Genomic DNA, 23,946 nt, shown 5'->3' with positions numbered 1-23,946 from the left:
AAATTACTTCCAAAATTCTATTCATTCTACAGTAATGAAAGAGAAGCCAAGAAAAATACTTCAAGTACATCCACCGCTTGTTCCCTCTATGGCTACAGGTACAATGCCCAAAGTGATCCATATACTTTACATTCTTGTGTACCATGATGCACTGAAGCTATTCACAGTCCTGCCTTGTGCCCTTGTTTAGGTACCTGGTTTATATTTCAGACTAGCAGCTGGCAAACCTTTCAGCACACATAAACAGAAGATAAACTCTGCTGAAACAGGCAGAACCACCACTGGCATTCTGCGGAGGTTAAAAAAGCTTCCTTTCCTCTGGGTCATAAGAGGTATAAACATCCTTCAGAATAGTTTGAGCACAGTGGCATAAGCTTTTAAAATAATGATTGTTCTGCCCATTACACCAACAACCACAAAGGACATATTTTATAAGATAAAACATACTAAATTTACCCTAATAGGGATTAACTTCAAATGGTAAATTGCTCATTTCAATATGTAGTGATCAGGAATGTAACTGCTGTTATAGACACAAAGTTAAGAGCTAGTTAGATCTGAATAATATATCCTGAGTCTGTCTCAGAATTAGCGTAATTGGGATTAACATTGTTCAGTGGACTAAAAGATGCTCCATTCTTATTATAGTTTTTTTTTGTTTACAGCCACACCAACAAAGTAAGTCAATGTAAATACATCAACAAAATTGGATTGTAAAAAGCCAAATCTTGAAAACATAAGCCATCTTCTAAATAATTCCTTCATAAAATAAGCAAAATAAGCTCAAAATAGGGTTAAAAATAATCCTATTCATAGTTACACCTCAGGAATTATAAAAGTCTTAAAAAGTCACTCCAGGAACTGAGGAAAAACCCAGGAATGGGTACAGTACCCACTCCCACATAAGCCAGGAATTACCACCTTCAAATGCACCCCATTAGCCTGAATTATACAGAATAAAGCCTTCCACACAGCAACACAGTACTCCATTCCTTGTTCACATGAGAATATAAGACATGCCACACTATCTAATGCTTATAATGGAAACGGTGGTAGCACTACACAGATTGTCTGATACGCAATCAATTTAAAGCACCAGCTCCTATGTTGAATAAATGGAAAGGATTAAAAAAAAAAAAGTCTAAACATCCATCAGAAGAAAGGCCAGCAGGCAGGGTCTGTGCTCAGCCAGTTTTGTACAGGTGCATCAAGCTCTTGTCTGCCTTGTGAGACCTGAGTAGGAGAGAGGAAGACCTAGAGATGCTGCCAGCACACAGGCTCTCCACAGTCTGTCCCACTGCAATGCAGAAATGGTCAGCGAGTGCTACTGCTATGGTACCCAGGAAACACAGACAGCAGTGGAAAACAGAAATTTCACTTTCTGAAATCTAAAACATGTTTAGAGAGCGCTATGGCAGGCAGATCCAAGCATGATCTGCTGGCATTTCAAATCACTCAAGCACGTCCTTGCTTCGGTTCAAACACCACTCAGACTAAAGCAACACAGCACTGCCTGCAGGCTGGCCTGACCATGAATTTAGATATCTTTATGTTTTATACCTTTAAGGTATCTTTAAGGTTGATATCTTATTGCAGCTTAATAAAACGAACCAAAATCCCCACATTCCTCACAGCTTTAAGAAACACAAGTGTGGCAATCGAAGTTTCAGTACATCTATCTAGTTCTGTTGATTTACCATCATTCTAACTTTGATATGTTAAAACTCTAAATCATTTTTTAACAACCAACTTCAGCAGACTTTCTAAACTTGCACATGTATACTCTGGAAGTATAAGCATTTATTAACAGTTATCTTCCTCAACTGATTGCAGACATTTGGTCGCACACTTATGGTTATGATGGAAAAGAGCTGAAGATAAACATTGCTGTACTTATGCTTTCTGAAAGAGAGATAACAAGATGCATTTCAAAGAGCTAATTTCTGGTTGCTTAAAAATCAAATACTGCATTCAACTGCATTTGGGCTCTAGGGTATGAAAATACTGTTCTACTTGTTGATATCTTTAACAAGATACAGCAGGATTATGGAATGTAAACTATAAGTCTTTATTCAACATTGGAAATTTAAAAAAAGAGATGTGGCTGCCCTGCATCCATGGGACTCTGCAATTATATTTTAAATCTAGAGCACAAACCTTACACAGAGATAAACAAACCCACTTGATTTCCCAAAGCTACGTGCTCTGTTATATTTCCAGAGTTCTGTTTTAATCAGAAAAGATAAACCACAACCATTATTAGTTCATTTAATTATGGTAAAGGATGCCACATTTTAGAGCATCCAGTTTTTAAAAGACTAGAAATGCCCAATTTATTTTTTTCCAAAAGAAAATGCACCTGACAGAACCTTGGAATAACTTTTAGGACACTTTGAAAATCTCAGGTCTGATAAATATAACTGCCTCAGATAAATTATTTTCTTCCTTAAAATACTGCTCTATGGACAAAAACCACAAACACCACAAACTTGTCAAAGCTTTACTCATCAGATGCAAACACTCAGAAATACACTCAAAACAATTTTGTAGCACAAAATGAAAATATAGAAATATTCATCTAATCAGACAGTTGCTGGAAACCTCTCCCAGCCTTTTTTGGCATGTTAACCAAAGCTGCAAAGTTATAATCACCTTGCTAGACCTGTCCCTTTACACCACCAAGCTTGTGGAAGCAGTGATGTAGTGCAGTAAACTAATCCTAACCATCCTTCATCGTGCCATGGACATTAGAGCAGAGCTCTAGGAAAGTGGAAGCTCTCCTGCTGGCTCCAGATAACACTGCAGTTGTAAGCCAGGTCAGGAGAGGAAAGTTTCCTCTGCAGAATAGCATACAGCCAGCTTAAATCAATCCCAAATTAAGCCATATACAGGTTTTTAGATAAAGCCAGTACAACATCATTGGAAAAGACAGAGCAGTTATCCCAAGTAATTTCAGATGTGTGGGAAAGACTTGTTCTAGACATCATTTTGCCCCAGGAATCTAGAAGGAAAGAAACAAAGAAACCCTTTCCAGCCATCAACCTCAACAGTGAAGGGCTAGAAAATCGTATGCAATGTACAGCACAAGCTCAGATACAGCTGAACAGACTCAAGGGCATCTCTGGGGAGGAACTGGAAATACTGTATCCCAGCAACTTCCTTCCTTTCCTTTTCTGCCCAAGAGAGAGCAGGGGAAATCAACGGAACAACCTCAACTAAACAGCCTCTGACTGAATGCACTACACTTGCCTGGTCAACGTGATGGAGGAGGGAGCAGTGATAATTTATGATCTCTCCCGCATGTTTGCCATGAGGTGGCAGATGGAGAAGATAACGGATAGGCAAAAGTATCATGCGTCCCGTCAGTTCTTTCCCCTAACTCATGTGAACGCCTGTAAGCTATGCAGGGAAACGCGTGCGTCTTGTGCAGGATTAGGCAGTCTGGCCATGCAAAAGGCTTGGTACCCTGCAGCTGGCCATCTCCCCCTGCAGCCAAGACAGATAGTTGCTAAATTACTGCAGTTCAATCATATTAACCATGCTAAGGGTAAGGCTGTTGTTTCCCTGAAATCACACTAAGATTATCACATTGCATTTAACAGCTTCCAAGGAACATACAGCGAGAGTGAGTTCATGAGAGAAAGGGGGGGGGGGGGGGGGGAGCAAGACAGCAAGGAGGTGGGGGGAGAGAAGGAGAAAGCAAGAAAGGAAGAGATGCAATTGTGGGAAACAAGCTGCCTTCAGACTCAATCCACCAAAGCGTCAGAAGTATGAAACACACATGGGCAGTCACTAAGGAAATACCTACAGTGAAGCTTAGGATCTCTGCAATTTGATTCACCAACAGTTCCTCTTGTAATACGCCACTGGCATTGCTTACCCCTTCAGAGAAAAACAGCTTGTCACTTTGCAAACTACAGAATAACCAACTGTGCAAAAATCTTTAAAAAGGAGGCATAATTGATCTTTAAGATTTTGTAGCACTTTGAACATATCATCCTGTCTCAGGTTTTGAGATCAGTGTTTTACAGAGAATATAAAGAAGTGACTGTCTTAAAAAGGGCTCCTTTCCACTCCACAGTTTTCCTTGAAATTTATCAGCTGCTGCATTTAATTACCATTGTCCTATGCATCTAGAGCACTAAGGTCTTCCTTCTCTTTAGAGTGGAAAAATAATGTGATAGTGTGCATTAACAATGATACACAGGGGAGGTTCTGACTGGATATAAGGAAACAGTTTTCACAAGGACCATAATTAGGAATTGGAAGTGTCTGCACAGTGTGGAATGTCTGTTGCCAGGCATTTTTAAGACCCAATGGGAGCAAGCCCTGAGCAACCTGCTGTGAACTCAGTGCTGACCCTGCTTTGAGCCACACGCTGGACTAGACAACCTCCTTCCAACCTGAGCGATTCAATGGTTCTATAGTCTACTGTCAGATAAAAGGTATCAAGTTCCCCCAAAGCACCACAGAGAACCCCAGGAGCTTTGCAGAAAGTTTTCAAAATTAGATTTTTTTAAAAATAATATCCATCAGGAATTTTGTTCCAAGTACCAGGCTGCGCTACTTATGCATGGTGCAATTAAATCAATGGTATGACTGAAAACCTTTTAGTAAAAGCACATTGTAATAAATTTATGAAGTGCATGCAATAAAAGTCAGCAAAAGACAAAAGACTTTTTGGAATATCCATTGTAAATAAGTGATGGCTTTCCACTGAATTCTTTTTATAAATATCAGTACAGCATAATAATTTACAGGCAACATTAAATGTGTTTCTTCATAACAGGTATTTCCAGTTAACATTGTGTCCCTTCTAAAAGCACACATACTCATTAAAGCAGAAAAATCCCCACACAGCCCGAGGAAGCAGATGCCCACACCCATGGAGAAAGCTCTTTGCAGGTGCAACACATCCTCACCTTGAGATTGGGTTTTGAGAGGAGTTTCAACAGTTCTCTGATCTCACTGCTTAGCGGCTTGCTCTGCAGCTCCTCAGCCAGCTGGGTGGGAGATGGAATCGACACAAAGACCATTAGCAAAGCGTTGTTTTACCCAGTGCATCAGTGACAACCCAGAATCTATCTTGTTCAAGGTTATTACTTTCCAGTGTGTTCAAACAGAAGCCAGCATGAAGAAAAACACCATCAATCACCGTGCTTCTTTTTCTGGCCCTCGGTGGACCAGATTTAAGCCAGGCCTTTTGGCTCAGTTTAACACAAGTAATCATTTCTGGCAAAGGTGCAGCCAGATCACATTCTGATTTATAGCAATGGGGGCAAATCCCAGCACTTCATTTAAGTGAATGGTCCTTTGCGTGCAGACAAAGGACTGCTTGTAAAAATGACTGGATCAAACTTTGACACTGTCTATAAAAAACAGTTTCGAATGAGGTGGTGAAATCCACACTGCTTCCAAAAACCCACAGTAGCTGTGCTGTTTAGGACTGGGATAAGAAAGCAAAGTGCCCCTACAGTGCAAGCAATCTGAACCTTTTATTATGTTTACACATACACTGGAAGGAGCTTGTTAAATGTGAAGCGGGTTAATCATAATATACTTTATAACAGGTCATCAGCAATTCAAGCCCCTAAAATGCACAAACTAAGTCCTAACAACAAGATCAGTAATTTATGTTTGGTTATACTACAAAATTGTGGTTTGGTGAACAATAGAGCAGCAGTCTAACGTTTAATCCCACGGCTATTTGGCTCATGTTTTGAGTTTTTCTTATCATGACATTCTCAACTAATTTGGACTCAAGAGGCATATTTTACTGCAGGATTTCAGACTTGAACTATTTTTCCAGAAGAAGGAAAAGCTAAAACATATTTCACAACACTGAACTTTAGTTTAAAATTCTGAAGCTACATGGCTCGTAATCCAAAACGTGATTTCAGATAATCACTTATTTTCTTTGCATTAAATCAGTATCATAAAAATGTCTCAAAGAAATATTGGTTATTTGCAGCAAGTGATTTTATTCATCTAGCCTACTTCTAAATTTGTACTTTCATTTTGTATATTTTTCAAGATAAATGGATAGAAGTATATTTTGCATAATTATACATAATAGACAATTCTACAAGCAATTATAGACATCAGACACGGTTTGAATACTCTTTTTTAAACCTTCAAATTAGTACAGGGGTAACAGGACTGAAAGAAAAATTCATCACCTACAGTCCCACAGCCTTTTAACTATAATTCATAGATAAAAACATCTATCAAATACATCAATGCTAACCTTAACAATATTTGTGTCTTAATACTGAAAGATTAGAAAACGATCTCTGTAGGAAAGGTCAGAATGAAATATTTTAGGCACATAAAGCCAAGTATTGAGGTAATCTGACTGCAATCATCTGCATGTTCTATGGAAAAACTCTGCAAAACTGAAAATAATCTATGATAGGAATGACAGCCGGTATGTGACACAGGTTCCCCTTGGTTCTCTTTTCATTCTTTAGCTTGTACTACTCATCACCAGCGAATAAAATCTATTCATTTGTGCTTCATTGATGAAGACTAGTAATCACTCTCTAAGAATGACGGCTTCAGCATTTCTCTCTCAGATGAGCTGTGCACAAGCATCTATTAGCTTCAGCAGAATTGGGATTTGCTTTGGTGGTGCAAGTATATATGCAGGTACATAAGGTTTAGAACACTGAGAAACAATATTTTGTTACTGTTTTAAAAGACTTTTTAATCTCATAATTCAGAAAATATTTGTTCAGAGATGAAACAATTAAAAATCTGTTTTCATTCATATAATTTACAAGGTTCTTCCAAATATTTCCATAGAAATCTTAAAGGCACATGTAACACCCCATGACAGAAGAGGAGAAGGAGAAGGAAGACAAAGCCATGTTTCCAGATTAGCAAATAGGTATCACCAGAGCTGCTTGTTGTGCTTCTTGGAGTTTTGGACTAGATTTTTATTTGTTGTTGTTGAAGTGCCAAGATTTGTGACAGCTACCAGCAGCAGTACGAACTATACTGAATACTTCGGGCACACTGATACCATGCCAATCACCACCTATGCCAAAGACTGCAGGAAAAGCTGTCTGAGAACCTCTTCTATGATCCTCTGTTGAGGGAATCAAACCATTTCACCAAGTTCTTTATGAAGAGCTGCCACTATAGAGAGGGGAAGACAAAGCAAGGAAGAGGGGCAGATGTGGAGTGAGGCTAGCAAGATGAGGAGCACCGGGGTCTGGGAGCTTAAAGCTTCTGGAGAAAGTTCTGAAACTTCTTTTGCCAGAACAGCCTTTCTAATACCCTAGAGGCTTTATTTGTCATATATACCTACACTGCCAGCAAAGTTCAGAACATTTGCATGAAATCAAGAGTCCTATGTTAGACACTGCTGCTCCAAAATAAGAGGCAAGCAGAATCTCCAATGGGAAATTCAGCCTAAAAGTCACTGGGAGTGAGGAGAAAGAAGGTATAGCAGCTAGGAGTACGAAAACATTTAGAAAAGAAGCCTCACCACAATTGTTACCTCTAAAATTGCTTTAAAATATAGCACAAGAATAAAAACGCACTCCTTCAACAATTTTTAGTTACCTTAGCAGCACCGCAAACTTGGGTTTTAAATCAAACAGGAAATATTCACTTGGTAATAAGAATATCTCCTTCTTTGTTTAACTATAGAACAGTTGCTACCACTAGGAAGAGAAAACATTAATTTAAAGTCTACTGAAATAAAAGTGTGCTTTATATCACCAACATGCTCTTAAATCCCTGAAGCTGACAACTAGTCAGACAAATGTGCCAAAAATTGAATAGCACTTTAATCCTGGAACTTGATGGGTTTTGGAGTTACAAAACCCACTGCACATAAATTAGTTTCCTCAAACTTTGCTGATAACTACTGAAACACCGAAAATCCTACAGTGTGCTAGCCTGACGTCAGCTGCCAAAGGACATCCTCATTCTATGGGACAGTGCCCATAAAACCAGCTGTTCAGCTACACATAAGTGAAAATGAGGAACCAGCAAGAGGGTCTTTAAAAAGAAGCTGTGCTTTAAAAGTAGGCAGATGTCTAGAGACATGTCCCAACATATGTACATTTTAAAAATACTACCATATACACATAATAATACATTCACAGGGTTAAAAATCCCGATCACTCTCAACTGAGGAGTGACAGAGTACTTTAATTTGGGGATTTCCAAAAGTATATGTTTTAAATGGGGCTGAACAAAGAATGAGAATGCTCAGCATTTCTGAAAATATCAAGAACTAAGTTTTGCATCCAAAAATAAGAAATGATTCTTATTAAGAGTTGTAGTCCAGAGGTCCATAACACAAATGTTAACAAGGATTATTAATATGTCACCAAGAACTTAATGAAGAGAATTTCAACCAGCTTTCTAATTTTCAAAATTATTATCAACATTATTCAAAGCTACTTGAAGGTTAAAAAAATATTACTAATATATGCCTGATGTCAAATCTAATGCATTATTATATTTGGTGTGTTACAGGATATAGCTCTCCTCCTACTGAAACAAGATTAAATTACATTATATCCTTTTTTCAATAGGCTTCAAATATGTTTAATTTAGTTTTTTGTTTAAATGTTACCATTCTTAATTCACAACATCTAACCATCTGTAAAATTTAAAAATCAAAAGCTATTAATTATATAAAAAGATAGTTAAGATTTTAAAACATCTATAAAGTACGTGAAGTTTCAAACATGCCATATTTGAAACAGATCCTAATACATATTGCCTTTTCCAAAAAACAACCTGAGACCATCAATTGCAATGAAGATTTCTGGATTTCACCTAAACCACAGTTTATTAAACATTTCTCTGTCCTGGCCTACCTCAGGTTCAGTCATAGTTTATACAGGTGTGTGCACAATTCATCTGAATCCTAGAGTTAACCAAATAGCAAGAAATGGCAGGTTGGATTTTTTTCTTTAAAATAAAAATTATAGTAACAGGAAATTAACTACTCCATCAATGCCGACCACTTTTACCATTTATTTTTTGGTTATGAAGGTAATTTGGAAAGCTCCAATATCAATAAATCACTACTGTACTTTTTCTTAAATAGTTTTTGATTTTTCTTTTAACAAGCCTCCTTCCTAGGCATTTCATATGCTTCATTTCTGTAGTATTATCTGTCATTTTTCATGTTCTGTCAGCAGTGCTGCTATCTCATTTGTCTTTATTTTTCCAAAGCATTCCTCTTGTCTGTGACTTTCTCAAAACACTAATAGTTGACAGCTTTTCCCCTCCCAATAGAGTTTCAACCTGTAATTTCTATTACGTAGTTACTAAAGCAGAACAAGAGGCTATCTAGATGCAATGTTTTTATAACAGGCAAGTGAATAAAAATCAAAGTAATATCAGCAACAAGCCCGGTGATGACAGCACCTTTGGAAACATTTGCAGCTTCTTATGATTTCAGCTCACAGGATTACATTCATATGTTTGCACTATGAGGAGTTCTGCTTGCAGACAGTTTTTTGGGAGACTTGGTACTAGTGATCTCAGCGGGGGACACTTACATCATCTGCCAAGGCTGCTGCACCATGGAGTATGGGCACCGGGTTCTGTTTTTCATAATAATGCAGTTTTTCATGAATCTGGAAGACAATAGCACAAAGTGATAAGCTTGTTTAGCAGCATGAGAAATGCTACAAAATGACTCTGTTGAGCTAACTGATCTGTTGAGTGTCTGTACTATAAAGAAACATCCTTATAGTAACCTACAGGCAGCAATCATGTAAGTGTAATTCATCATCATCCTCTGTTGAAGTGCTAAGAATATGAAATCAGATGGAAAAAATGCTCAGTATGTAGACCAACCCACAGAAAAACTAAACATTTGTGATTTTTCTCTCCTGGCTTTCTCTGTCCATATTTCCAACATATTGCTTTAAGTATCAATTACATTTTATATTGCTGCTGAAAACACAAAGCATAAAGTGTTTATCCCCAAGATGGATATAAAACCCCCTGTAAATTATGATTTATGAAGTGAAATAATAGCCTGCCACCCACATCTTGACAGACAGCTTGGTGGAACGGCTGCCGTCATTAAAATAATTCAGAAACAAGGGCAAAGTAGTGCTAATATGAATTCTAACACATCTGAAAGAAAAAGGCAGTCCTTCAGCAAGTTAAAGTCATTTAGGAGCATTTAAAGTTTTTAATGGGGAGTTATCAACATTAAAAATGCAGTGTGCTTTGGTTCTTTCAAAAGGGGAAAGGATACACCATCATTTAAATACCCAGCCTCTTCCCTCCTCCGCAAGTTATGCATTTCAAATTTTAGATTTTTCCAGTGTGAAAGCTTTAAAGAGCCAAAATATTTGAAAGCTTCTAACAAGTTTCTTAAAAGTTATTTCAGAACGGCATAAAGTACTATGCTAAACATTTAATTCTATTTACATTATTTTCCTGAAGATACACAGATGTACAAATATTAATTAAAATTTTAAAAAAAGAAGACAACAGTAGTCTGAACTGATGCAAACACACCCCATTCTTAGATTTCTACTTTAGTTCCAATGCTCTGAAGGAGGCATGGGCTCCAGATGGTTGGAGGAGTTGCAGAATGAACTAAATCGGGGACTTCTGTGCTTGGCAAGGAGAGGATGAGGTCTGGCAGAGGCCACAGGGTGCAGTAGTTGGCTGGGGAGCCCCTCACATCCTTGGGATATGGGAACCTCAGTGATACCCTACCCCGCCCCAGCACACTGCTGGGGGTGGAACAGAACAGAGACCAGGCAGCAAGGACAGCTTTAAAGAGTAACCAAACCAGTGGTCTTTACACACAAAAAATGTTTGGAGTTGACTGGATTGTATCTGTTTTTCACTGACTGTTCCCTCCAGCCTTCCACCCTCCTTCCACATCTGTTTTTCTCTACTTACTTTTACCCCCAGCAGCACTCACTCCTCCCACTGCCCAGGACCCCCTTAGTCCTCTCCCCAGCCCTTTCTTTTGAATTTAAACTGAACTCCTAACACCTACACCCATAACAAGATAATGCCATGTCAATGACACTTGTGCTTGGCATTTTCCCTATCTTCTGCAGTGCTTCATAACACTTTCGAAGCCCATGTCTGTTTTAACTCATTTAGACTATAGGTTCTTTTAAGTAAAGGTTATATGATACTCTGTTAATGTAACGTGGCATAGAAAAATCTAGGTCTTGGTCGATTTTTTCATCATTTCTGAAACCTTAATAAGATTGTTTCTGTACATCATTAGTTAAAGGTTATCAAAGTTCTGAAACATCAAGATGAAGCATGAAGACACCACAGTTGCTCAATTGCCAAGTTGTAAAATGATTTGTTTTGAACAGCAAGTATTTGTACCTCACCTGGAAACTAAATGCAAAGTACTATTATCTGCAGAACAAGAGTCTGAACATTACATAGCTTATGTAGACAATGTTTATTCAGCAAAGTAAGACTAATCCATACTGGATGTCACCAAAAGCGTGACTGGACAACTTCATATTTCTAGCACACAAAGCACAGAAACTAAACAAAACAAGGAGCTGCAGCTCCCTGAGTTTAGCAGAAATTTGCAATTTACTTAGACTATGAACTTGCATAACTTAAAGGCAGAGTAAATCAAAAAGTCTAAAATCCACCATTTTTTTGATTGCTTCAGCCAACATCTTGATTTTATCCAGGCTGAGCTTCCATCAGCTCTGAGGTTAAAAGCAGTTGCCTATGCTACCTTCTACTTCCTCAAAGAAAACAGAAGTGTCACTGCCGATTAAGCTGTTTTTACCCTGGACAACCTGCAGGTGTCTTTACCAGTGAAATTTTTTTTTAAAAAAAGAAAAAGCCACAAACAAAAAAAATGCTGAGACAATTCTTGCATAACACATCTTTGAAAAAATGTTATAAAATTGTAAATTCATGCAACCCAGGGTTTTAAGAGGAGGTACTGTGTAACTTTTTAAGGTTACTGGTTCTGCCTATAACCAGCAAATGGCTGAAAACAAATTTTTATTTTCCTAACAGTGGATACTGGAATTCAGTCAAGCATTTAAGGAAAATCATTAAGATTTTATTTGATTATGGAGGAGTTGTAGAAATTAACTGCCTAACCAAATCTGGAGCAAACAACACAAGCTAATCAAGTAAGCAGGAAAATTTAACTATAACTAGACAGTTCTAGATATTAGATTGTGCTACATCAGGTTGGAAGTTTTATTAATTTTCTGTACTGGCATGATGAGTGACTTTAGGGACAAACATTACATGTTCTATGGCAAAAGACACTTCAACCTCAGCACACTTCCATTCAAGATCCAATACAATATTTTCAAAAAATATCTGGTTTTATTTAATAGATAGTATTTTGCCTTGTTTGTTAGCTGAATCTGTATTTTTTAAATCAGACCTTTATGTGACAATGTCTGTCTTCCATCTCTTTGTAATTTAAAGGGTTTACCTAAGAAAATTTAAAAAGCACTGGTCTGTGCACAAAGCTGTAATCAACACAAAATATAAGGATTACCTTTTGTATCACTATAAAATTATCATATGCATCATAGAAATGATACTTCCTACTGCTCTCCTATGGTTACCACCTACCTCTAACTTCTGGATAACTAACGCATTCATAATGTATGCAGAGCTTATATATAATAGCTTCCTGAACTCAGTAAGACAGGAAATTTTGTGCAATTCAACTGACAAAGCAAAAATTTCAGTGAGGCAAAAATGCATTTTCAGGCAACTTCTCTCCATGTGTCTAAAAATGTGTACCAAGACGTTTTGGCCCATAATTTTCCCTACAGATTACAGTAAGGCTGACTGGCCTCTAGTTCCCCACATTGTATTTTTGGCCTTTGTTGAAGATGGGTACAGCACTTGCCTCTCCCTAGTCACTGGGGACTAGGTCATCTCTGTTGCCTTTCAAGGATGACAGAGCACAATTGCAAACTCACCTGGTGGCCTTTGAATTTCCCAGACTTCAGGGTGATAAATGACTGCATTTATGACAACCACCATTAGAAAAACTACTGTGCACACAACCAAATGTTTTGGCAACTTTTCCACACGTTGTTGTTTTGCTAATTATTTTCCCAAATCTGAAATTTGTAAGTCATGCTAGTATATGCACAACTAGCATTATATTTCCAAAATTCAATTCTTACACAAGTAGAAGTTGAAATTTAAATATCTAGATTAAGTGATCATTGATGAAAACGAGTACAGTGTGAGCTAGGCAAACACAGAAATGAAAAGCAAACCAGGACAAGGTGGTGCAAGTACTTTGCCCCTTTACAAACATCACTCAATGAAATTAAACTGTAACAGCAATTAAAACCATCCTGAAACACTTGAGAAGTATGAGAGTGTATTGAAAACAGTAGACGAGAGAGCATTTACCTACTCAAGATAAAACATTTCAATATTTGCAACCGTCTGTTTGAGCTTCATTCTAAATTCTATTTAATAAAAAGGCAAATTTATCTTATATTCTGTGGCTATACCAGATTTCCAGTAGCTAATACTATTGCCTTCTCCCTAGTAGAAATGTACAGAACGTATGGAGAATATAGGACTGTATCATGCTTAAAAATTAGAAGATATAGTACATCTCTTTTAAGTTCTTTTGACATTTAAGTGTAAAGCGTAACCCTGAAAATCTCTTCATAGATAAGACCGAGTGTTAAAGCAAAAGTTATGTACTGTAAATAAAACATATAAAGCAGATAAACTTGTGGCTCCAAGACTGGTGTTACAGTCAGGGCTTCAGATTTTTCAATCATGGGTTGGTATACAGGATGCCAATCCTTTTGGCATCAGATGGGATGCACCTGCCGCAGAGGGGGAAAAGGATCTTGGGGCAGGAGTTAGCTGGGCTCATTGACAGAGCTTTAAACTAGATTTGAAGGGGGAAGGGGGCAAAACATCAGCCCATCTGAAGTGCATGTATACCAGTGCACACAGCATGGGTAACAAACAGGAGGAGCTTGAAGCCATGATGAAACAGGAAAATTATGATGTAGTGGCTATCAGAGAAACATGGTGGGATGTCTCCCATGACTGCAATGCGCCAATCGATGGCTACAAGCTCTTTAGGAGGGAAAGACAAGGAAGGAGAGGTGATGGGGTGGCGCTGTATGTTAAGGACTGTTATGATTGCTTTGAGTACAAGTGTAGTGAAGACAGGGTGGAGTGTCTTTGCGTTAGAATCAGGGGGAAGGTGAACAGGGCAGATGTTGTAGTAGGAGTCTACTATAGGCCAGGACAGAGAGGTGGATGAAATATTCTATAGGCACTTAGGAGAAATCTCACAATTACTTGCCCTTGTTCTTGTGGGATACTTTAACTTCTCAGACATCTGCTGGATATACAACACAGCAGAGCGGGACCAGTCCTAGAGATTCCTGGAATGCGCGTGGCAGGTAACTTCCTGACGCAGCTGGTGAGTGAAGGTGCCCTGCTGGATCTCCTCTTTGTGAACAGAGAAGGACTGGTGGATGACGTGGTGGTTGGAGGCTGACTAGGGCACAGTGAACATGAAATAATAGAGTTCTCTATTCTTAGAGAGGCCAGGAGAGGGGGCAGCAGAACTGACATCCTGGACTTCAAAAGGGCTGACTTTGTCTTGTTTAGGCAACTGCTTGACAGGATCCCTTGGGAGACAATCCTGAAGGGTATAGGGGTCCAGGAAGGCTGGGCACTCTTTAAGAAGGAAGTGTTAATGGCAGAGGAGCAGGCTGTCCCCAGGTGCTGTAAGAGTAGCCAGCAACAGAGAAGACCACCCTGGCTGAACAGGGAGCTTTGGCTGCAACTCAGGGAGAAAAGGAGAGTTTACTGCTTTTGGAAGAAGGGGCTAGCCACTCACAATGATTACAAAGAGGCTGTGAGGCTATGCAGGGCAGAAACCAGGAGGTCTAAAGCCCAGCTAGAAATTAATCTGGCTTCAGCAATCAAGGACAACAAGAAATGTTTCTATAAGTTTGTCAACAGCAAAAGAAAGACCAGGGAGAGCCTCCATCCCCTGCTAGACACAGGAGAAAACACGGTAACAAGCGACGAGGAAAAGGCTGAGGTGCTTAATGCCTTCTTTGCCTCAGTCTTTCATAACAAGACTAGTTGTATTGAGGGAATCCAGCCTCCTCAGCCAGAAGACAGAGACTGGGAGAATGACCCCCCCACAATCCAGGAGGAGATAGTCAGTGACCTACTGCATCACATTGACACACACAAGTCTATGGGACCGGATGGGATACACCCGAGGGTGCTGAAGGAGCTGGCTGGGGTGCTCGCCAAGCCGCTTTCCATCATTTACCAGCAGTCCTGGCTGACCGGGGAGGTCCCAACAGATTGGAAATTGGCCAACGTGATGCCCATCTATAAGAAGGTTTGGAAGGATGATCCATGAAGTTACAGGCCTGTCAGCTTGACGTCGGTGCCCAGGAAGCTGATGGAGCAGCTCATCCTGAGTACCATCATACAACACATGCGGGACAACCAGATGATCAGGCCCAGTCAGCATGGGTTTATGAAAGGCAGGTCCTGCTTGACAAACCTGATCTCCTTCTACAACAGGGCGACCCGCTTATTGGATGAGGGAAAGGCTGTGGATGTTGTCTACCTTGACTTCAGTAAGGTCTTTGACACCGTTTCCCACAGCATTCTCCTGGCAAAACTGGCTGCTCGAGGCTTGGATGATCGCACGCTTTGCTGGGTAAAAAACTGGCTGGATGGCTGGGCCCAGAGAGTTGTGGTGAATGGAGTTAAATCCGGTTGGTGGCCGGTCACGAGTGGTGTCCCCCAGGGCTCGGTTTTGGGGCCACTCCTGTTTAACGTCTTTACTGATGACCTAGACAAGGGGATTGAGTGCACCCTCAGTAAGTTTGCAGACAACACCAAGTTGGGTGGGAGTGTTGATTGGCTCGAGGGTAGGGAGGCTCTGCAGAGAGACCTGGACAGGCTGGAGCGATGGGTTAAGGCCAACTGTAGGAGTTTCAATAAGGCCAAATGCCGGGTGCTGCACTTGGGCCACAACAACCCCCAGCAGTGCTACAGGCTTGGGGAGGAGTGGCTGGAGAGCTGCCAGTCAGAGAGGGACCTGGGGGTGTTGATTGACAGCCAGCTGAACATGAGCCAGCAGTGTGCCCAGGTGGCCAAGAAGGCCAATGGCATCCTGGCTTGCATCAGAAATAGCGTGGCCAGCAGGGACAGGGAAGTGATCTTACCCCTGTACTCGGCCCTGGTGAGGCCGCACCTCGATTACTGTGTTCAGTTTTGGGCCCCTCACTACAAAAAGGACATTGAATTACTCGAGCGTGTCCAGAGAAGGGCAACGAAGCTGGTGAAGGGTCTGGAGCACATGTCATACAAGGAGCGGCTGAGGGAACTGGGGGTGTTTAGTCTGGAGAAGAGGAGGCTGAGGGGAGACCTCATCACCCTCTACAGCTACCTGAAAGGAGGTTGCAGAGTCTCTTTAACCAAGTAATAAGCGATAGGACAAGAGGGAAGGGGCTCAAGTTGCACCAGGGAAGGTTTAGACTAGATATGAGGAAGCATTTCTTTCCAGAACGGGTTGTTAGGCGTTGGAATGGGCTGCCCAGGGAGGTGGTGGAGTCCCCATCCCTGGAGGTGTTTAAGAGTAGGGTTGACATAGCGCTGAGGGATATGGTGTAGTTGGGAACTGTCAGTGTTAGGTTAATGGTTGGACTAGATGATCTTCAAGGTCTTTTCCAACCTTGATGATTCTGTGATTCTGTGAAAGTTGTTCTGCTGAACAGATGACTAAGTTGCTAGGACTTGGGGTTTTGTTGGGTTTTTTTGGGTGTTTTGTTTTTTCTTTTTTTTTGTGACTATTTATTCTTTTCACTGTAGGGTACTTTGGGAAGATTTACAAGGGATATGTCCCAAGAGGGAAAAATAATAATTTTCAAATTTATACAACTTTTGACACATTTTAGGCAAGGGAAATTGTTTCTGGATTTTCCCAGAGAGACTGAATTAAGCTTTCTATAACAAAGTATAGCAGAAATACCTTTTCTGCAGTGTCCCCAGCCTGGACTATTTAAAAATCCACAGGGAGCTTTCCGAGTCAGAAAAACAAAAATCTTAAGCAAGGAATCCTACAAAAGAAGTTTATTTTCTCCTTTTAGATTTCTTAATTTCCAGGTACAGTTCCGATGTCATATGGCTGAAAACAACACATGGGAGGGGGATAAGCAAGTATGCAGAATATCATCAGTTTCCAATACCCCAGCTCTTTCTGGAAAGGAATCCCCTTAATGCAAGAATAGTTTTATTGGTATTTAGTGAATTCTGGCACAGTTGTGTAAGCAGGACTTTTCTGAAATGCTCTATAGAACAATACTACACACCTACAAACAACATACCTAGCTTCAGAAAGGATAGTCTGTATCAGTATTACAGTCCATGATTTATTAGCAATGTTTTAGAAAGTTCTCCACCTATAAAGTTTCTGGAAAATTTAAAACAGAGCTCCAAAATGAACTGGTTTCATCATAAGATGATGCCACCCAAGAAATGCAATATGTCAGACACATTATCTTCTTTTTCTGAACTTGAAGAAATATAGTCTTTAACTATGTGATGTACCTATGGCTTCACATATAGGAACAGAAGGTTTTTAAAGAAGATACTTTCAGTTTGCTGACACTTTCTGTAGAGTTCCCTGTAACTGCTTTGAAAAAATAGTTTCCCATCAATTCCAATAACCTATACTAAACATGCAGAAAACTGCTAGAATTAATGGAGTTTCAAATGTTCTGTACATCAAAACAAAATAAATTTCCAAAACAGAGACAGAAGCCTACTTATGAAAAATAGTTTTGAGATGTAAACAGAACATTAGGACTTTTGTCTTTCAGTTTTTACAACCTTCTCCATTTCTATCCCTACTTTTCTTTATCATGACATCGGCTTTGTCCTTCTGTCCTCTTTTCCCCTCCTCCATCTCAAATGTATTTTTTCAGCTTCCTCACTTCCACTTTCTTTTTTCTACTTTCTAAATAGAAATTATTGACAATCAACACATTTAAGTCACCTGGAACTACCTTGCTGCCCATACGCTTATATGCATATGAATACACTACTCTGTGGGTACATACTCAATGACCACACACCTCTAACTTGTTTGAGCAAGCACAAAACCTATATTTTACGTACAGAATAGGTTAAAAGAATGTTTACCTTCTTTCCTCCAGATTATTTAACTTGTTACATGTGTTGATCTATCTGAATTTTAGGAGAAACTAGCAAAGAAAGTGAACCTGACAATTAGACTGTGAAGATGTATTATACTGTAGTGGTCCAGTGCAAGATTCAGAGCCCACAGATAGGCCTTGTTTGAAAAGTACATGCAAAAAGCATTAGTGGTGGAGAGAACAAGAGGTAGCAAAATGCAGAAAGAACCCAAATCAAAACAAAGCTTTTATTAATACTCAAGAGCAGGGGAAGAATAAAGTGCCGAAAAGAGACAGTCTTTTTGACAGAACAATTGGCATATGTAAAGAATAAGGTATATAAGAATATATATGCAAACACTTATAGCCCATAAAACACACTATCAACATCAGTGAGGCATAATAGCACATAAAACACAAGAAACATCACACACATTTGTGAAAATATTCTGCCAACCACGCAGGAGTGTCACCAACTACTCAGACATGTCAACACCTCTGGATAAGAGCTTTCTTATGGCAATGACAAGATCCTCTTCAGTATGTACTGTCAGGATGGTGTGAGAAGTTTGTACTGACCATCATTCTAAGGCTAATTCTGGAACAGAACACATCACCGTTTGAGAAACATTAGAGGCTTATATCCTCTTATTAGTTATATAAACATTCCCTTACTTGGTTTATGGATTTTACTGGATGAGATATATCTCAGTTTGGACATAAGGTACCTGAAAAATTTGGCTAATTACACACATGCATGAAAACATGCAACACTATCTTTGTTTAATGCAACAGAACAATTGGCCCTGAGGACCTAATCACCACACCATATACGTTTCTGGGGTTTTACTCTGGACTAGCCTAGTCTAGTCTCCTCTGCTGAATACCCATTAGCAGCTAATATCCTTGTTTAGTTTCATCGGGAAGGAATCCATCTCATACACTGGACTGCTGATGCAAACCAAAGCAGCACAAGTTGAGAAATTGGGAAACTGCTTTAAAAAAATGCATTCCTGATCTGAACTAGAATGTCAATATAAATGCATATACGAAGCACCAAAACATGTTTAGAAGACAGGCATTGAGCATATTGCTGTAGAAAGTCAATTTCTTTGGTAGAACATTTCCCCTAACTGCTCTCTTCAGTTATTCTTCATGATATATCAACAGCAAGACTATCTGAAATCAAAGCACTGATAAAAGTGATGCAGCTTCTGTATTTATTGGCTTAATCACTTGCATAGATGAATAATGAAAGACTCTCTTATATGGAGAAGCTGTTAACTGTCCACCAAAGTTTCAGGTTCATGTACCGTTTGCAAAAAAAATCTTTAATTCCACTAGTGGCACCACAAACTGGGGAGATGCTATTACAAAGAAGACCGTGTTTACATTAACAAACCACAACAGATTAAGAGAATGCAAAAAGAAAGCAAAAGAGAAACCGGTGAGGCACTAAGTGCTAGTTTTGGCTTCATCTGCAATTTGTATCCTGCATCTGTAATACCTGAAGCAAGAAAAATCATTTCAAGACACTCATGAGTGTAAAGGACACATTTATGAATAGTCACAATGCTTACACAGTGAGATTTCAAGATTAGAATTAGGGTTTTCATTTGATCAGTAATAGTACTACCTTAACTCTGGGGTTTAGACAGTGAGTTCACTGTGTAAATTGACCAACAACTTAAGTCAAGGTAAAACAAAGTACTTAGAAGGAAAAAAGAAACAAGGGCTATAATGAAACAAATGAAAATAGCCACAAAAACAATCACAACTATAATTGTATACCATCATCTATGCTGAAAGAGTATGCATATTTTGTTTGATGTAGAATTTTATGAAAATATTAATTCCCTCCTTTTCTCCTCCCAGAACCCTACTGTATCAGTTGAAAGGAACCAGAAAAAATAGTCAATTTTTTGCTTTATTTTCATAATTTAGTGGGTGTCGGTAAGCCTATTTGCATAGCACAGAAATATGGACTGAATGCAAAACTACTAATTTGATCCCAAACCTTCGTATAGTAGTTATCATTGCTGCTTTGGCACACTAATGAACTTAAATATATGAACAACTCTGTAGTAGTATGGCATGATGAACAGGAGGTGTAGGAAAACTGAGCAGCAAATTAAATGCCGACTCATTTCAAATACCCAATGCAACATCTTGAAAACTGACTTCCTTAGAACATGTACAGCCTTTAAATCACATTCTATTCAGGCCAATTGAACTGAATTGCAGTTAGAGGCATAGAATATTGCTAAGAATTTAGTACTATGTATTTTAGAAAAGACAAACAAAATAAAAATGTATAAACCATAGCTAACCACTCAAAGTTTGCAAAGAGAATTTCATTCCCCATAGTAACATTAAATTGCCTCAAATATAAATTAAGCGATTGCACAGTGCAGAAAGGCTTTTGAGAGAATGTATCAAAGCAAGCCTCTGAAGACATAAAAACAGATATGCAGATACCTCGATTCTGGCCCAATTTTCCACAGCAAAAAGTTTCACCACGACAGATGAGCAATTCTCTTTCAAGCCCTTGTTCCAAAGACCAGAGGCATTAAGTTCATAAGAATCAAAAGCAGGCTAATGGCATGGAAATATTTCTGCCTAAACAGTTAAGAGTCAGTAGTCAGAAGTCATTCAGAACATTAGACAACCTTAACAAAAGAACTAAAACCTCACACTATAATAAAAGAATCATAAGCAGCTTTATCACTATAGCATGAAATCACTTTAAAAAAAAAAATCAGAAAGCCTGCGGACTGTCTGGTATAAACTGTTGTAGTGGGCTTGGCTGGGAGGGAGTTCATTTTCTTCATAGCAGCCCGTATGGTGCTATGTCGTAGATCTGTGACTAAAACAGTGTTGATGACACACCAATGTTTTAGCTATTGCTAAGCAATGCTTGCACAGCATCAAGGTCTTCTCTGTTCTCACTCTGCAATCCCAGCGAGCAGGCTGGGGGTGGGCAAGGGGCTGGGAGGGGACACAGCTGGGACAGCTGACCCCAACTGGCCCAAGGGATATTCCACACTATATAATGTCTTTTCCAAAGCAGCCATTGCTTGAGGACTGGATGGGCATCAGTCAGCTGCTGGCAAGTGATTGCTTTTGCATCACTTGTTTCTACACCCTGCAAACAGCTAGAACAAGAGAATAACCAACAAGTCATCTAAATTCTTTGACGGAAACCCAAACATGCAGACTCCTTAGCTTGAGCCTTATCTCATCTGCTGCTAAAGGGTGTTTTCTTTTTGGGGGAGAGGAGGAGGGTTGTAACTGGAAACGTTAATAAAGTTTGAAAAAGGAGGTGTTTCTAGCCCTGATGAAACTTGGTAACTAGTTCATTTAGCACTCCTTTAAAAGTAAGCAACTCATTCATAGAAATGAAATGAGGCCCAAGAGTGAACTTGATGGGATTTTGTTAATTTCTGTCAGCTTAAAATGTTATATCCATTGAAGATCAAACCCACTCATGTCAACACTTCAGTGAACATTCCAGGTATCACAGGAAAGAAGCCTGTTATCAAGGTCCCAAAGTTGCAAAAAACAGATGCGATTTCTGTTGAGTTAATTTTTGTGCTACAGCAAAACACATTAAACAAAAGAAACAGCCAACACACTCTCTCTTTTCCAGGTCATATGTGTACTTGAAGTCCCTTATTTGAAAAAAGACAACAAATATACATGTATATTGAGACCAAAGTGCTCTGAGATTATCAAACCTTTGCAGTTGTGTTTAAAGAATGCAAACTAGGCTCCCAAGCATAGAATCATAGCATGGTTTGAGTTGAAAGGGACCTTTAAAGGTCCATCTAGTCCAACCTCCCTGCCATGGGCAGGGACATCTTTTACTACATCAGGTTGCTCAAAGCCCCATCCAACTTGACCTTGAACACTTCCAATGACGGGGCACCCAGAAGTTCTCTGGGCAACCTCTTCCAGTGTCTCATCACCCTCACTATAAAAATATCTTCCTTATTGTTTAATCTAAATCTATGCTAGCATCTGTTCAGCCCTTAAAGATAAGGTTGCTAAGAGTCCAGGATTGTGCTGAATGACACTTAAAAAGTGTCCTTTACCCAACATTCAGAATGATCTGTATTCAAAACAGAACTCCTCCAGAAATTTCTAATTGGACTGCAATTTTAGAAATAAATTTTCAGAACTGCATGCACAATTACAGTAATTTTCTAAGTTACAAAATGTGGTAATAGAGTAATATTAGATTATATTTAAGGGCATTTTTCTTGTCAGGTTATGTTTTGTAAAAATTATAGAATGATGTGTTATCTACAGATTTACAAAGTTATTGGAGCAGCACTGTTTTAAATCAGGTGCTATCAATGCAAATCAGCAGCATTGCCTGGAGAGGCCACAGCTTCAACTTACACTCTCAACAAGCACTTGCTGCTTGAACTTTAATGCAGCAAGAACTTACATGTGACAGAGTTGTTATGGCAGAAGTGACCCAGTTAACAGTGATGGCAAATATCATGTGATTATAATGAATTAGATTGTTAAAGCCAATAAAAGCAGCACAGCATGCTAGAAATGAAAGCAAGCAACCTCGTGGGGAAAGAAGGCAGCTTTTCTCAACTGGTAAAATCAAATGATGTATTGATTTTGTTAAGGATGAAAAAGAGCCTTGCTAAAAATTCAGATTTTGTGAGTTATTAGTCATTTCACACAAATAACTAGGTTTTATTGTTTAGCTAGAAATTACAAGATCAAAAAAAAGTCTGTGCACATTGAGTAAATTATACAGTAAAATCCTATTCTCCATGGATTTTTCTTTTATTTGTAGTTTCAGAGTTTTCTCCTCAATCGTTTAACACTGTGCCTCATTACCTCTTTTATATGTCCTTCACTCTTGATCGACCTTGATGAGCAGGAGGCATCTGAGGAAGATGATCATGGCAGAGAAAATGCAATGCTTCAGGAGGAGGCAGGGAAAACACCTTCACTCAGGGGTTTATTTGAGGCAGTCTCACAGATGAAGCAGTTCTGAGACTAGTCTGACAAGGTCACAGGGGCATTGCTAGATTTGATTTTGTCTTAGAGATCTAATCAAAGTCTCAGGCCTGTAAGGGCCCATCTCTTGATTTTTATTGTAAAATGAAAAGCATCTTTTCCACTCTTTCTGTACGAGAAAACTCTCCGTGCCATAAACATTGCCTCTGTGTACTTAAATTGCACCTCCCCATCACATTTCTTTTTTATTGGAAAAAGTACTCCCATTATCTGTTAAGTACCTAGCTACTGGCACTTTTAACAAACACAGCCTTCACTAACAGGGTATGCCTGCAGATCTTTGTCTTAGATCTGTGTCTTATAATATCTCTAATTTCAGAATTTCCTGTCTCATGCTAGCATCACCAAAGCATATGGAATAAAATTAGAAAATGCCTTCATTATGCTTATATACCATGTCTTTTCCTTAGCTCAAAAGCAAAGAGAGCCATTAAAATTAAATTTAAAAAATTAAATTCATTTGGGACATTTTAAAACAACAGTTATAGCACCAGAGAATCAGTTTTCCTAATCTGGAGAGCACATTGTAAGCAAGCAGTTGTTCACCTGTCAGTAAGATTTACATGCAGAAAAAATACACCTGACAGGGAGGACAGATGAGGTTGTTTTGCTTAACCATTTTGAGAAGAGACAAGATCAGATAAGAAAGGAAAGGTGTGAGTGCAGTTGAGTGCGGGATTAGTGGCACAGAAGTTCAGCAGTAACATTTAGTCCAGATGAAGTC

General features: G+C 39.1%; 1 protein-coding gene across 4 annotated transcripts in view; it reads right to left on the bottom strand.

The window, feature by feature from the left end:
* Window positions 1-23,946, bottom strand: part of MPP7 (MAGUK p55 scaffold protein 7) — a 159,421-nt gene that overhangs the window by 59,737 nt on the left and 75,738 nt on the right. For 3 of the 4 annotated variants that reach the window (XR_012624244.1, XM_074833326.1, XM_074833336.1), the window contains exons 4-5: window positions 9,531-9,608; window positions 4,923-5,003 (exon numbers count right to left, since the gene is read on the bottom strand). The exons of the other annotated variant lie outside the window; for it this stretch is intronic. Coding sequence is in view for 2 of the 3 variants with exons in the window: in XM_074833326.1 (XP_074689427.1) it covers window positions 4,923-5,003; window positions 9,531-9,608 (159 nt within the window). In the remaining variant the exon portion in view is untranslated. The remainder of the gene's footprint in view (window positions 1-4,922; window positions 5,004-9,530; window positions 9,609-23,946) is intronic. 4 annotated transcript variants of the gene reach the window in all.

This window comes from Strix aluco, chromosome 1 (genome assembly GCF_031877795.1).
Source record: "Strix aluco isolate bStrAlu1 chromosome 1, bStrAlu1.hap1, whole genome shotgun sequence".
Lineage (NCBI taxonomy): Eukaryota > Metazoa > Chordata > Aves > Strigiformes > Strigidae > Strix > Strix aluco.
This window is presented reverse-complemented; position numbering and strand designations above follow the sequence as displayed.